Genomic DNA, 14892 nt, shown 5'->3' with positions numbered 1-14892 from the left:
AGGTTGATAAGGGAAGATAACAGGTGGGGGATATACAGATGGCACACACTACTAGATATTGTATGCACATACCCCTGCTAAATTGAAAATGCACTGCCCTTTTATTTGAGATGCACTCACCGGGTTAGAATGGGCTGAGACTGTGCTAGCAGCAGATGGAGATCGGGAAACTACAGGACTGATGAGCTGAGGGAATGAGCCCCTGGCCACAACTAGCTGGACATTATCTTTCGCTTTCTGTAGGATGCTGATAGCCTGCTGATGTGTAATTGTCTGATCAAGGGCTTGTCCATTAATAGCAAGGATTTGATCGGCTTCCTTCAGCCTTCCATCTCTGCCACATGCATATAAATAGAGAAGAAGAAACACAAACCACAAACAGCAAAAAAAAAAAAAAAAAGTGTTGCCACAGAAATTACAGTATTTTGACAATTTTCCAGAATTTTTTATTATCCTGTTTTCTATTTCTGCACTTTTTAATCTTTCCCTGCAGTTTTGCTCCAAGGAGCTACTGTGGCACCCTGGTGATCAGTTCCCTTTGAAGCTAATCCCACTGCCACTCTCTCATGGCTACTACCCCCCAGCTAGCTCCCTTCTTCCTGCACCCCCATCCGAGACTAAGCATGTTAGATCTCAGCTGCTCCCAACCATAGCCTGGGAACTTATGTTTATTCTTGACTTTGAGTCTCTTGCTTAACAGACCAAGTACTCTTCTTTATTCAGAGCAAAAGTTCTGAATATTCATCAAATCATGCAGTGGAACATACTTTCATCAACATATTAAGAAAACTAATTTTGTTTCCAGAAAATGAGAGGGGGAAAAAGAGAGAGGATGATAAAACAGATCCATTTTAAATGGAAAACTAGTACAAATTATAAAAATAACTCATTTCCTGGCAAAGGAAGCATTTCTGTACAGTCATATACTGAGCCTTTCCCAGACCTGCTTCAAAGGAAAGAGTCTCTATGGATAACCTGTCCACAGCCTTCTTCATTTCTTCTATTAGATTCACACAAGCAAAGGCCCTGGAAATCACACTTTAAAAAATTGTAAATGACAATTACAAATTGTCACAAAAACAAGCTTCCCCATATGATGCACTTCTAGGTTTACCTCTCCTAGCTTGGGGGCCAAAATATTCAGGAGTGACCAGGTAAAATGCTTTCTAGCCTCAATCCAGAATATTTGGTTTGCAAATCTGGAATGCCTTTGCTGACTATAGGAAGATGTATTACTCCTAGGGCTTCTTAAATTTATGAAACCCACTGCAGTAGTTGAAAAGTTCTGTTCCCCAATAAGGCCATCCTGGAATTGACAAATGATTTGTTCTCTTTATAAATCAACTACGACAATGAAAATATGTCTCAGCTTCTCTATCTGAACAAAAGCAGCATAGGACACTTGCAGAGAAAAGCAATTTGAAAAAGGAACTAAAATAATCTAGAAAAATTGCTGTGATATACAGAAATAGCAAAGTTTTACTGAATTTAACTCTAGTGTACATACTCTCTACTCCATTAAGTGATGATGGTGTTTAGACAAAAAAAAAAAACACGGAAGAGTATAGGTGCCGACTTTGGGTTTTGCTGGGGGGTGCTTGCAGACATAAAAACAAAACAAACAATGGCACTTTAATTTAAACTCAGAACATTCCTGCGCCAAGCCCTGTGAGTGCCCAGAAGAGGCAGTGTACTACTTCAACCTGATGCTGCAGCATCTGTAAGATTAGGCACTTTAGTGGGGCTTTTTTGGTGCTTTCATCTAATAGCTAATTGAATCAACTTTAGCTAAAAGTGTCAAAAAGCCCTGTTGAAGTGCCTGATCTTTACCAAGGCTGCAAAGCTGGGCTGAAATAACGCTTTGCTTCTTCTGGTAAAGCTTCTTTCTCTTTTTTCTTTCTTTTTTTTTGGGGGGTGGTGGGGAGGGAAGGAGATCTAACATGTAAAAGCAAAATAGCCATGGCTTGTGGATGCTGAGCACCTGCTAATTTTTTTGGTGGGTGCTTGAGCCTATGCATGAGTCAAATCACATGGCACAGGCAGGTGAGAAGATACTCTGCAAAAGATCATGCAACCCTGCATATTATAGAGTTCACATTCATATGGAGGATCGATAGCCCAGATCGGTACACATGATGAGCCAGAGGCATGGCACAGAACAGAACAGATGAACCCAGGTGCAAAGCTATTTGGGGCAGATAAGGGGAGCAGAACACACAAATTCTTTTAAATTGTTCCCCACTATTTAGCTGTAGGTACCTGAGCCTGGCCTATCTACTTCCCGTGGTAGGAGTCTTGTTTTCTCCTTTTCAGTCATGACTTGTGGGCTCAGGATTGAAGCTTACAGGATATTTTCAGCAAACACTTATTGCTGAATTTCAGGTAAGAACATCTATCTGGAAGCACTTGGTTAATTCCAATGTTTTTTCACCAGTGTACACATTTTAGGTTAAGCATTGCTTGAAGCTGTGAAACCTAGAGAGCCATTCTGAGACAAATACTTTTGCTCAGTGAAACCTTACTCTACCTATCAGGCTACTTTGTGCTAGTCAAAGTAAGGAAGGCATCAGAATCAAGATCTACAGCAACAATGGCATCTTCTATACAACATTTAAAAAAACTACTCTGCCTTTGATGGAGATTAACAATATTCCTGATACTATAATTGGGAATGTTGTCAGCAAGTAAGATCAGAGTCAATTCCTGCACCTGGAAAAATACAATATTTTAAAAGATTAGACCAGTCATCAGATGAAGCTCTGCTCCAATGCAATAAATTAATATTAAATTTACATTTACAATTTAAACTTTTTGTTTAAATTGTCTGCTTTTCAGTTGAGACTGAAATGTCTTAGGCTTGAGAATCTGCAAGAAACAACCCTGGCACCATGACAATGACAAACCCACAAAATAATGCCCCAAACCAAATTACAGTTATGCAGTGTTCACATTATGTTGTTATGCAATATTTTTATAATAATGTGTTAATCTATCAGTGTTCTTACCTATGTGCCACACTTCCCTCTTGAATCTCCTGCACAAATATTCCCAGTTCCCCTCTGTTTTCACTCTTCAATCCGACAACACTAAAGCCCAAGCCACCACTTAGAGGTTTAACAAGATCTATGGTCTCAATGAGGCGACCCTGTTCCAGAAACCAAACAAACAAGACACACACATTAAACAATGAAAAATCTGCTGAATCATTTTAAACACAACTACACATAAAATTGTAATCAAACTCTTACAACTGAGACTTCATACAAGTCAATAAATGAATAATTTATCATTATGAAATGTTATCTACCTACTTATAGGCCAAACGAAAGCTGACACATTTCAAGGATTTCAGGGAGAGCAATATAAATTATTACAGCCTCAGAAAAGATTAGAAGTTAAATATATAGTTTGGCTTAACGGTGACTAAAGGAGGACATAACACCTGTAAGTTCCTGAAGCATAAAAAGCAATTATGGGACATAACTAGGATTAGTGGGATGAAATTCTGTGGGGAAAGGGAGAGAAACTCTTAGGTGATCAGGAAACAATTCCTGATTGTCCATTAGACTGTGAAAATCTTCCTAGGAAGGTGATATAGAACCTCTCACCTGAGCCTTTTAAAAGTAAAATGGAAAAGGACCTGGAAATTTTCAGGACCAAATACTGTCCCAGATTTCATGTGGTCAACATAACTAAAGTCAATGGAAGTATGGACAGACTTTTGTCTACTATACGAAATTATCCTGCAGTCACAGGGTGTGGACAAGATGATCTTAGAGGGTTTTTTCATCTCTAATTTCCAATTCTATGATACATTACAGGCTGTATTAAATGTAACACCTTTTAATATTTATTGCAAAGTGCTCCACAAACACAAATGTTAATGCATTAGGAAAACAAATAGGTATAAATTCCAGAGAGCAAGTGTTAATAATAATAATAATAATAATCCACCCTTCATCCGTGAAACAACAGTCCTGCACATAGGAACACAGTAAAATAGGACCAGAGGGGACATCACAAGGTCATCTAGTCCAGCCTCCTGTTGAAGTTAGAATAATCCCTGACTAACTCACCTCAACTAAGGCTAAGTACAGACATTCAAAGAGCCCTAGGCAGACTCAAACTATTTTATGTGGGTTTCTCTAAGTGGACTAGGTTAGTTTAGGAGAGAACAGAACACAAGTGCACCCACTGGTGGAGGGACACGTAGGATGATTGCACTGGCTGAGGCCAGCAGGTTGGGGCAGCTCCTGCATGCCTCCCAGCTTGCCAGAGACTATGGAGGGCAGCTGAATGCAGCTGAGTGACAGGACCCCTCTGACTGGCTGCTGGGCACACACCCCTAACTCACTATCAGCAGCAGTGTGGGGGGAAGGGAACTGAGGCATCTGTTGCACAGACCTGGCTCTGGCTGCCAGAGAGGGGAGCTAGCACAGATTCCCTGACCACCTCTCCAACCCCATGTCCTGTGAGCTGGCTGGACACAGGACATGGGGTTAGGGAGAAATTCTGTGCTAGCTCAACTCTTTGATAGCCTGGAGGCAGGGCCCACTGTACACTTGCCCAGGGCAGCCAAGCATGGCATTGCTTCAACACAGTTCCCTGGGGGGTGGGGGATGCTGACAGACAGTGACCTAACATGAATCAATAGGGGTCTGGTACAGAAGTTCAATAGGTTGATCTAATCTAAACCAATTAAGTCTGATACCACACTGATACCACCATTTTTAAACTAGTCTATGTGCCCCAAACTTCTATTTTGTTACAGGTACAGACTGGTTTCCGATCACTTATACTGGTTTATGTGCAATGTCTGTACTTGGCCTAAGTGTCTGTCTAACTTGCTCTGAAAATTTTCAGTGATGAAGATTCCAGAACTTCTCTATAGAGCCTGTTCCAATGCTTGACCGCAGTCTAGTGAAAAAGTTCTTCCTAACCTTCAACCTAAATCTACTCTGCTGCAGTTTGAGGCCATTGCTCCTAGTCCTGATCCCTAGAGCCATACAGAAATGTCTATCTCCCTCCTCTTTATAATCACCCTTCAGGTATTTGAAGACTGCCTCAGTCTTCTCTTCTCCAGAATAAATAACCCTGGTTCTTTCAGCCTTTCCTCATTCCATCATGTGTCCAGGCCTCAAATCATCCTTGTTGCTCTCCTTTGGACTTTTTACAATCTTCCCACATCTTTTCTGAAGTGCAGGGCCCAAAACTGGACATAGGACTCCAGGTGAGGCCTTGACTTGCAAGTAACATTCCTGGTAATGCAACCCACTATGCTGTTGGCTTTCTTTTTCCTTTTTGCAACAAAGACATACTGTTGACTCATATTAAATGGTCTACTGTAACCTCGATATAAAAAAGTTTGTTTTTAAAAATATAGTATTTTCTTATATACCACATGCCCTCAAATAAAGCATGCAGCATGTTTTGGGAAGGCAGAATGAATTAGAGAAGAGTTTTCCTTGCCACATCATGGGCTCTCCATGGCTGAATGCTCCTGAATACATGAATCATCCTCTCCTCCCAGCGCCAAAGCTCAAGCTGTAACCCCATGACAACCCCTGACAAACTGACAGCAGCATTTGGCTGAGTAATTAATACGGCAGAAGCTGTGATGGTGTTTTAGTTATGGAGTTGAGAGGAGAAAGTAAGTGACACTACGAACTGGACTCTGCCCCTCCTGCACAGACGCTGGAACGTAGCACATTCCTTAGCAGCAGTTACAGAATCCCCATACCTCTATGCCAGTGCGGAAATCACCTTCCTCAATTAAAAAATGCACCTCTATTCTAATTTCTGAGGGAAAGATGCATGTCTCATGCAAGTAATTTTGGTACTTCCCTTCTCTTGACAAAGAAGGGCAAGAATCTATTTAGCAACTCCAATGACCCATTATTTGTGGTTACAAATCATTAAACATGTAACAATGAAATACTATTCTTGAACATGTTATCTTCTTACCTGTGACATATTTCTGATCATTTGCTCCACATCATCACTAGAGGATTTTCCATTAATCTGAGGAGTAGTAGATCTCACTGAGGCATCTAGAACATTAGCTGGGCTGCCATTCTGCTGGGCCAGTAAATAGGATTCATTATGTGGCAAGGAACCCACACTAGCACCATGATGGAGGAGCTGTGGAAATGCACCAGCTGAATGGATGGTAGGTGCAACATTTACCTGAAGATGAATCACAACATCAGAATAAAACTGTATAATGTAGAGCAACTATCATTGCTGATAAATAGCCCCACGATTAAAAGGCTGTCATGACAAAAAAAACAACCCAAAAACATAACTATAGTGCACAATATAACTGGAACCATGAAAACATATGAGCAAAAGTAATGGCAGTATAATTTGCAGAAATTGTCTGTAGCCTATCTAAACTGTATTTCTTTGTGTTAGCATAAATACCCAGAGTAGCTCTAGCACTGTAATAATGGTGACCAAAGAAGAACAGCTGTTTTCAGTGCACCAGAGCTTTCTAAAGCAAACAGCACCCACTCTCTAAAAAAAGCTGCATTTCACTTGGGGAAGAAATAAACCTCATCAGCTAAGTAGAAAGTAAGTCACTGATCTAATCTTTCATATCTCCATAGAGTAAGACTGTCAATCTCTGTTAACCTTGCCAGCAGGTCAGGTGTAATTTAAAATTGGTAGGTAGTGTGTCAGAATCCCAACTGTTCTGAAAAATCACAATCACAGGTAGCAACTTTATCATCTACCCTGATTAAGGGATGTTTTGTGTGTTCTGCTCCCCAAAGTAGAAGAGAACAGCCATAGTCCCTACTGATCTTGCCCTTGGTCAGTACCAAATTCCTCTTCTTTAAGCCCAAATGAAGCGATGTTGAGCAGGGTGGGCAGCCTATCAGATCAGCTGAGGGCCCAAGCATAGCCACTAGCACCTTGGAAGTCAGATGAGGGCCTACACAGTCCATTCAGCAGGAGCCGCTACAATAACACCCACGGTTCCAGGTCACCTTAGAAATACAGCAGATCCAAGCCCCAGGAGCCAGGGCAGAGGTTCCTGCTGAGTCAGCTGCAGCTTCTGCAGCAGGAGTCTCTGTCAGGGAACAAGAAAAAGGCCATGGGCAAGCATTCACCTCTAGCACTAAGAATTTTGGTGAAATGCTTAGTGCTAAAAAAACAGCCCAACAGTCAGAGCATACGTGTGTACCAGCCCCCTGATTGGAGAGCTATGCAGGTGAGCTCTCCTACCAGAAGGCACTAGAGGGCTGTCCCATGGGTCATCTCCACCCTTAAGGGATTCCATTGATTCCTGGGAAGGGGTAGGCTGTCAACAGGCAATTGGCAGCTGCTGAAAAGCATAAGCTGCTATAAACAGTCCAAGAAGGATTCCAACCCCGGGAGAATGCCCCCTCTCCCTTGGGTCCTGCTATAACAAAATATTCCCCATTACATGCAGTCTGGATGCAGCTGAAGAGGAGTGCAGCCATGCGGTATGTGGCACCGCAAACCCATTTGCAACACCACACACTGCACATTCAGGCATTCTCCACTCTGCTACCTTGCAGGGTGGAGGTGGGGTTTGACCCTGGGAGATCCCAGAGTCAAAAAAACCTGCGCAGGACAAAAGCGGGATGGCGCACATGGCAGCAGCACACGCCACCCAAAACCGGAGCCTGGCTGGCCAGAGCCACTTTCCATCTGCTGGCAGGCTCCCTGCAGAAATGACACAGCTGAAGCTTCCCTGGACCCCAGAACTCCAAGTAAGGCTGCTGGGGCCAGCACAATTGCTGGCCTCCGCCTCCCCTACCCCATCCGGGGTAACCTGCTGCATGCCAGTGGACACATGGCACAGGTGTTCCCCAAGGTATACCACTGCTTTTTGTCCTTGGGGAAACAAATGTCCCTGCTGATGTGGACACGGCCTTTCAGGTCAACTCAGAGGAGCGTGCAGGGAAGAAGGCAGGTGCACCTGGGGTTCGAGCTCTCCTGGAGACATCAGACAGTTCTAGCTCCAAGAGAATGCTTCTCCCACACTCCTGCAAATCAGATGATTCATGTGACTGGCCATGGAGCCGTCCACCCATGGCAAGAACCCTCCTGGAGCCCCATGAGGGTTGCTGCCCCTGGGCTTCTTTGGTTAAACTGGGAGGAGTGCAGGGGAGGGAGGCAACTGCATCCATGGCAGCAATGCTTCCAGGTCTCTGGGAGAGATCCCACCATGGGATAATGTCCCCATAACTGCTGATAAACTGGAAGAATTTCTAAAGGCTCTAGCACCCAGGGTTAAACTCCACTTCAGAAATATAAAAGAGCTGAGGCCCCGGATGTCAGGGCAGAGGCTCCTGCTAAGTCAGTAGCACCTTCTGCAGCAGGAGTCTCTCTCAAGGGAAAAGGACTCTGGGAACAAGCCTCCCTGACAGCTTGCCCCTGGGCAGGCTATCAGGAAGTCAGTGCTCTCTCTCCCTTCCTCTTCCTTGGATAGAGGGAGGGAAGGACAGTAGGCAGAGGACTATGGGACATCAGGTGTTCTCAGTATCCAAGAGGAGCATACAGCTGTTCAAGTTGGTGAAGGAAAACAGAGATCTTCCAGGTTGGAAGTGATTTAACATTCTTGTGAAAGAGCCAGCTCTCTTCTGCAAAAAATCCCTTGAACAGCAGGCTTTTCTCCTGGTACAAATGCAATGCTGACCCATGGCCAAATCATCCACATTATGCTGTCCCCTATCGAGCGTGTGCAGAGTTACTCTATCTTTTCCCCGGCAGGGCTCACACAGCAGAAGCTGTTGTTACTGTACAGGCAGTCCTCAGACTTAACGACACAATTGGTTCCTGAAAACTGCGTCTTAAGTCAAAACATTGTAACTCGGAACCAATTTTCTCATTAGAACCAATGTTATAAATGGGGGATTGGTTTCTGAACCAAGGCTCAATACGCTATTTTCACCAAAAATACCCCAGAATGTTGTACTCGATCAATTATAGATGAGTAATATAGCTACATTAATGTATTTATAGTGTAAATAGCAATCATATTGATTTGGAAGGACTTCTTTGACTTTGCTGAACTTTTTAAAAGGCTCTTGGTTGGATTTTTGAAGGGTTCTTGACTGGAGTCTTCTCAGGAGTCTTGGTGGCAGGGTTTTCTGGAGTCTTGTCTGCTTTCTTAAAGAAAGTGTTCAAGGAAGTTTGGACAGATGTTCTCCAGGGAGATGGGTGACACAGCGAACTTGTTCGCTGGCGTGGCGTCACATCGAATCAAGAGTTGTAAAGGTGAAACTGATATCAGAAAGTTGAAACTGGGTGACAATTTATAAATGTTGTAGGTGCAAAATGTTGTAACGTGAAACGTTGTAAATGGAGGACTGCCTGTATTTATTACCATATTATTTCACTTAAAGCATGGTCCCCAATTTCCAGCATCTGATATTTAGAAAAAAGGTACATGTCATACACAAGAAAATGGGGTGTATTTGACTATGTTGTATTAATTCACTAATAATATTTTCATCACATAGAACCTTTGAAATGATCATTAGTAATATCCAGTTTTGTTTTGCACTTCAGTACTCATAACAACATTTAAGACTACAGGCCAGATTGTTTTCTGATCCATTTAGTGTCCCTACTGATATCACATGCATGTACATCAGTGCAGGATTTAACCTATACAAAGGTCTCATATCTTTAAGCCAATAGAGATCTTCTTCCATAAATCTGACCTATACCAACATACATACACACACAAACGTATCACTGACTTTTCTTTAAGGGCACCCACATTATTAGCACACAGATATACAATTGCCAAAGATTTTTCTGCCCAAAATTATAACTGTTACAGACAATTTTTCAGCTAAGTCTTTATAATCAAGGACACAGAACTGAAAGTACAAATACTCAGAAACACACTTTTTAATTTGCTTTTTTAGATCATTATAACATCTGTATCCCAGGTTTCACCCTCCATTAGGTCTTGGTTTTCTAAAACATCCTAAACTATAGTGGGAGAACCTCTTCGATTCATCAATATTCAAAATCCATTTGGCAAAATGCCAAATGTAGTGATATAACATCATGAAGAAATTACCTTCACTTCATCTGCTGCAAAAATAATCCAATAAGGTGATATAACATGACAGTTCCAAGTGTAGCAAGCACTATTTGCTCTCTGCTCTCCGCTTTTACAAATAAGGCTAAGAACACGATCCTTAAAATCACACATTTTAGAAGTTTTATTCTCATTTAGAAGGCCACTCTATACCACCTCAATGATATAAAGGTTGTTTAACTTGGGTGTAATAACTTTGTCCTAAGGCCTCCTTTTATACTTGCAAAGCACTGTGAAGTAACCTCAGTATAAATGAGAATGGGATCCAAAAGGTTTTACCCTGATTTTATGCAGACTTACCATACATACATGGCATAAGAGAAATGCTGCCTTTGGTGCCACTATTTTCCCTTACCCTGCCCTACACCTTTATCATTCCTTAAACCCATTAGGACAAAGAAAAAAAAGTAGAGAAAATCTGAAAATAATGCTGATTAAAAGCCAGTAATTTTGGATCACACGCATAAAGCTAAATAAAGGGGCCTGATATCCGAGATAATCACAAGACAAGGAAAGAAAGAATTAGCCCTTTCTAAAACAAAGAGTGCCAGCACAGCTGGCTGCAGCTACACAGCTACTACAGCCCTCCACCTCAATCCCCCACCAGTGAATCCCTACAGTTAAAGGACCCAGTGGCTTTACAAATGTCCCTCTCCTCCCCCTTAATGCTGTACAGACGGTCTAACACTAGGCCTGTGCAAGTAGGCAGCTATTCGATCCAGCTTCAGATCCAGCCACTTCGGATGCCAGCAATCTGAACCGGGTTTCCACTTTGATCCGGCCAAAGCGGCTCCAAAGCTTCAGAGCTGCCTCGTAGATCTGGCAATAGGGTATAATGGGGAATCAATGAAATGTCTGTAACTTTATTGTTTGTTGTCTGATTTGGATGAAACTTGCAGGGCTGGTAGCCTCTGCTGTGAGCATGAAGCCTGCCAAGTTTCAAGAAGATCGTGCAGAGGTTTGGGGGGAACTGCACCCCAAATTCGTGAAAGCAAAACATGTCACGTATATGTGTTAAGCCACAGTGGGGTCAAAACTGCAGGGACAGTAGCCCCTGGTGAGGCCACGAAGACTGCCAAGTTTCAAGGTGATAGGTGCAGGGGTTTGGGGGGAACTACAGCTCAAGCTGCTGACAGGCAAAACTCATGACATAGATGACTCTGTGTGTTAAGGCACACCAGGCTAAAAACTTTTGGGGTGGTGGACCCTGCTGAGGCCATGAAGCCTGCCAAGTTTCAAGGAGATAAGTGCAGGGGTTTGGGGGGAACTGCACCTCAAGCTGCGGACAAGCAAAACTCGTGATGTGGGTGACACTGTGTGTGTTAAGGCACAGCACAGTGAAAGCTGCAGGCCCGCTAGCCTCTGCAGCAGCCATGAAGCCTGTCAGCTGTCAAGGAGATAGGTGCAGGGGTTCTGAGATCTGGGGCCCTGCACCTCTAGCTGCTGACAGGCAAAACTCGCGACATGGGTGCTTGTGCAGCCATGTCTGTCTTGGGGCAGGGGGCGGAGGGGGGGTGTGAACTACTGCAGGCCTGGCTGCTAAGCTACTGTGTTACCAGTTACCAATCAGTCATGATTCACTCAGGGACCAGCTCAATACACAGTACCTAGCTACTACATAATGAGTTAACGAGCATGGATTAACACCTACAAAACGACAGACTAAGGAGAGGAAATAATCAATACAGACAATCAACTGCCCCAAGACAGACACAGTCAGTTGCACAAGCACTCATGTCATGAGTTTTGTCTGTCACCAGCTAGGGGTGCAGAGCCCCAGGACCCCCCTGCACCTATCTCCTCGACAGCTGGCAGGCATTGTGGCCTCAGCAGGGGCACCACCCCTGCAGCTTTCATTCCGCTGTACCTTATCACACACAGTGTCGCCCATGTCACAGGTTTTGCCTGTCAGCAGCCAGAGGTGCAGGGCCCCAGAAGCCAGACTCCCCCTGCACCAATCTCCTTGACAGATGGCAGGCTTCATGGCCTCAGCAGGGGCCACCACCCCTCCAGTTTTCAGCCCACTGCACCTTAACACACGCAGGGTCATCTATGTCATGAGTTTTGCCCGTCAGCAGCTTGAGGTGCAGTTCTCCCAAACTCCTGAACCTATCTTCTTGAAACTTGGCAGGCTTTGTGGCCTCACCAGGGGCTACCACCCCTGCAGCTTTCACCCCCCTGTGGTCTAACACATGCACATGACATGAGTTTTGCTTTCAAGAATCTGGGGTGCAGTTCCCCCCAAACCCCTACACCAATCTTTGTGAAACCTGGCAGGCTTCATGCTCTCAGCAGAGGCTACCAGCCCTGCAAGTTTCATCCAAATCAGACAAAAAACAACAAAGCTATAGATATTTAATTGATTCCCCATTATACCCAATGGCCGGATCTCCGAGGCGGCTCCAAAGCTTTTCCGAAGCAGTTCGGAAGCTCCGAACCACTTTGGAAAGCCTAACAAAGCCAGTGCTTCGATCCGGACATGCAGCTTTGGACACCGAAGCGTCCGAAGCTTCTCCGGATCCGAAGCACAGTCTGAAGCCTCACACAGTCCTATCTAACACCATGCCTGACACAACAAACATTCTGGCTTCATTCTTAACATTCTTAATTTCCATCTTCTTACCTAGATAACTTTAGAGATAAGGAAGCAATGCACTATGTCTAACATCAGCATTTGTTAGAAATGATTTCCATTTCCACAGTGTCCCAGGGACGCCGGGGTTAGAAGGGAACCCCGGGGCAAAACCAGGGGGGAAGTAATCACTTACTTACCCCATGGAGAAGCCGGAGGGAGCAGGGACACACGCGCGGGAAAACCGCCGGCGCAATTTGTAAGCCGCGCTCATATCCAGCTGGGGCCGGGCAACGTCAGCAGGAGACACCACCCGGCAGGAATAAAAGGCAGCCCCGGAAGCGGAGCAGGGCCGGAAGTGGGGAAAGCCCACAGGGAACCCCGAGAGCGCGACCCATGCCTGCGGGGCCCGTGTACCCAACCCGACGGGGAAAGTCGAGGCAACGGCAGCGGCGTCGGCAGCGGTGGTGAGAACGGCAGCAGCAGTGAGAGCCGCCTCGGTAAAGGAGCCAGTAGAGGAAGCCGCAGCTACAGCAGCGAGAGCTGCGTTCTTAAAGGAGGCGCCAGAGAAGGTGGAGACGACGTCAGCAACACGACTAGAGAAGGAACTGGCTACGGTTCCGGTAAGAGAGCGGGCGGCGTAGCCAGTGAGGAAACCGGCTGCGGACCCGGCGAGGGAGACGACAGACGAGCCAGCGGAGGAACTGGCAGCGGACCCGGCAAGGGAGAGAACACCGGATACGAGACTCCCAGAGAGCGGGAGCCACGGGCCCAGAGAGTAGACACCTGGGGGAAGTCGGTGGCCTTAAGCCACCCGACAAACTTGGAGCCAGGGCAGCCCGTCGGTCGGGGCTTAGGCACCCAGGTCAGATCGTGGGCTAGGCGTGGTAGAAGGGCTTGACTTTCTGTTGTGTTGTTCATTTTCCTTTAGGCTCTCTCGTTTTGTGTTGCGGTGGCCTCAGGTCAGTATAGGCTAGGGGCAGCAGGGAGTCAGGAGGGGTGAGACCCTGAACGCAGATTTCAGCCTGGAAAGCTTGGGTCCCCAGAGTGGGGACCACCGGGAGATACAGGACCAAAAACGCGGCGGGGTCGCCAAAGGAAGGCCACAGGAAGACCCGCAGCAGCAGGTGGCGATTGGCCAGGGTGTTGGGGAGGGTGGAGCCCGTGAGTGCCCGCCGAATGCGTAATGAACCCGGAAGGCAGCGTTAACGGAGACCCCCACCACTGAGGTTCCATCCGAAGTCATGGCAGGAGAGGTTAGGGGGCCTCCCGACACCACCCGAGGTACCTCCCGGGGCCCTCTCGTAGGCTCGGGGCAAGCTAGAACGGCCGCCCGTGCGAAGGCAGCTCGAGTGCGCCTGGTCGAGCAGAGGCGGGCACACACAGGTTTGAGGCATTTGCATTTAGATGATAAACTAGCTTCACCATTTTTGTGTAGTTCCTCATTTTAAAGTTAAATATTTTGTGGAGCATTTCTGTGCTGTATTTTTTCTTATAAGGATGCTGGATTTCATTATATTATGGTCACCTTACACAGAAGCTCAGCTATACAAAATGCTCAAACCATAGACTACTAAGAATTAAATCAAGTTGATTCACTTCTTTCAGCCCCAGAACTGGTTGTTCTAAAAAGCAATAATTAAAATAAGAAATTTAGAAATTCTCTCTCTGAATCACACACAGAGAAGAGATATACTCAGTATACATGACGATAATTGGAGTCACTCATTATTGTTGTATACCCCACTTTTGTAGCTTCTTTCATCTCCCTGTTCTCTACCAGCCTTTCATGGTTATCTTCACCGTACTGAAGATAATATATACTATCAATGGTACAGACCTTAATGTTATGTATTCTTATTTAAGAACGAATTTGAAAAATCAAACACCAGGCCAATCCTTCACTGATTAGGAATGGTCGGACAGCATCTGAAATGAATTTCTATTGTTTGCTTTATTACACACGAACTTGCGGTTGGCAACCTTCAAATCTATACTCCATAATTTGGCTTTCAACTGAAATTAAAGAAAGATCCTCCAACTGTGACTGAGCTATGGCAGAACATAAATATGACTAAGTTTTAAAAATCTGCATTCTCTGCTTGCAACTGTTATAACCAATATTTAATAGAATCTTGAACACAATGGACAGATTTGGGACAAAACCTTACTTTTCTCAGAAAGACTAACGTAACATTTTGCACTTGTTTCATATTTCAGTTACCTACCAAAA

At 44.8% G+C, this 14892-nt stretch overlaps 1 protein-coding gene across 17 annotated transcripts in view; it reads right to left on the bottom strand.

The window, feature by feature from the left end:
- MPDZ (multiple PDZ domain crumbs cell polarity complex component) overlaps window positions 1-14892 on the bottom strand; it is a 140132-nt gene that overhangs the window by 96255 nt on the left and 28985 nt on the right. For 16 of the 17 annotated variants that reach the window (XM_019483833.2, XM_019483832.2, XM_019483830.2 and 13 more), the window contains exons 4-6: window positions 5965-6186; window positions 3006-3145; window positions 121-334 (exon numbers count right to left, since the gene is read on the bottom strand). The exons of the other annotated variant lie outside the window; for it this stretch is intronic. In XM_019483833.2, the coding sequence (XP_019339378.1) occupies window positions 121-334; window positions 3006-3145; window positions 5965-6186 (576 nt within the window). The remainder of the gene's footprint in view (window positions 1-120; window positions 335-3005; window positions 3146-5964; window positions 6187-14892) is intronic. 17 annotated transcript variants of the gene reach the window in all.

This window comes from Alligator mississippiensis, chromosome 3 (genome assembly GCF_030867095.1).
Source record: "Alligator mississippiensis isolate rAllMis1 chromosome 3, rAllMis1, whole genome shotgun sequence".
Classification (NCBI taxonomy): domain Eukaryota; kingdom Metazoa; phylum Chordata; order Crocodylia; family Alligatoridae; genus Alligator; species Alligator mississippiensis.
This window is presented reverse-complemented; position numbering and strand designations above follow the sequence as displayed.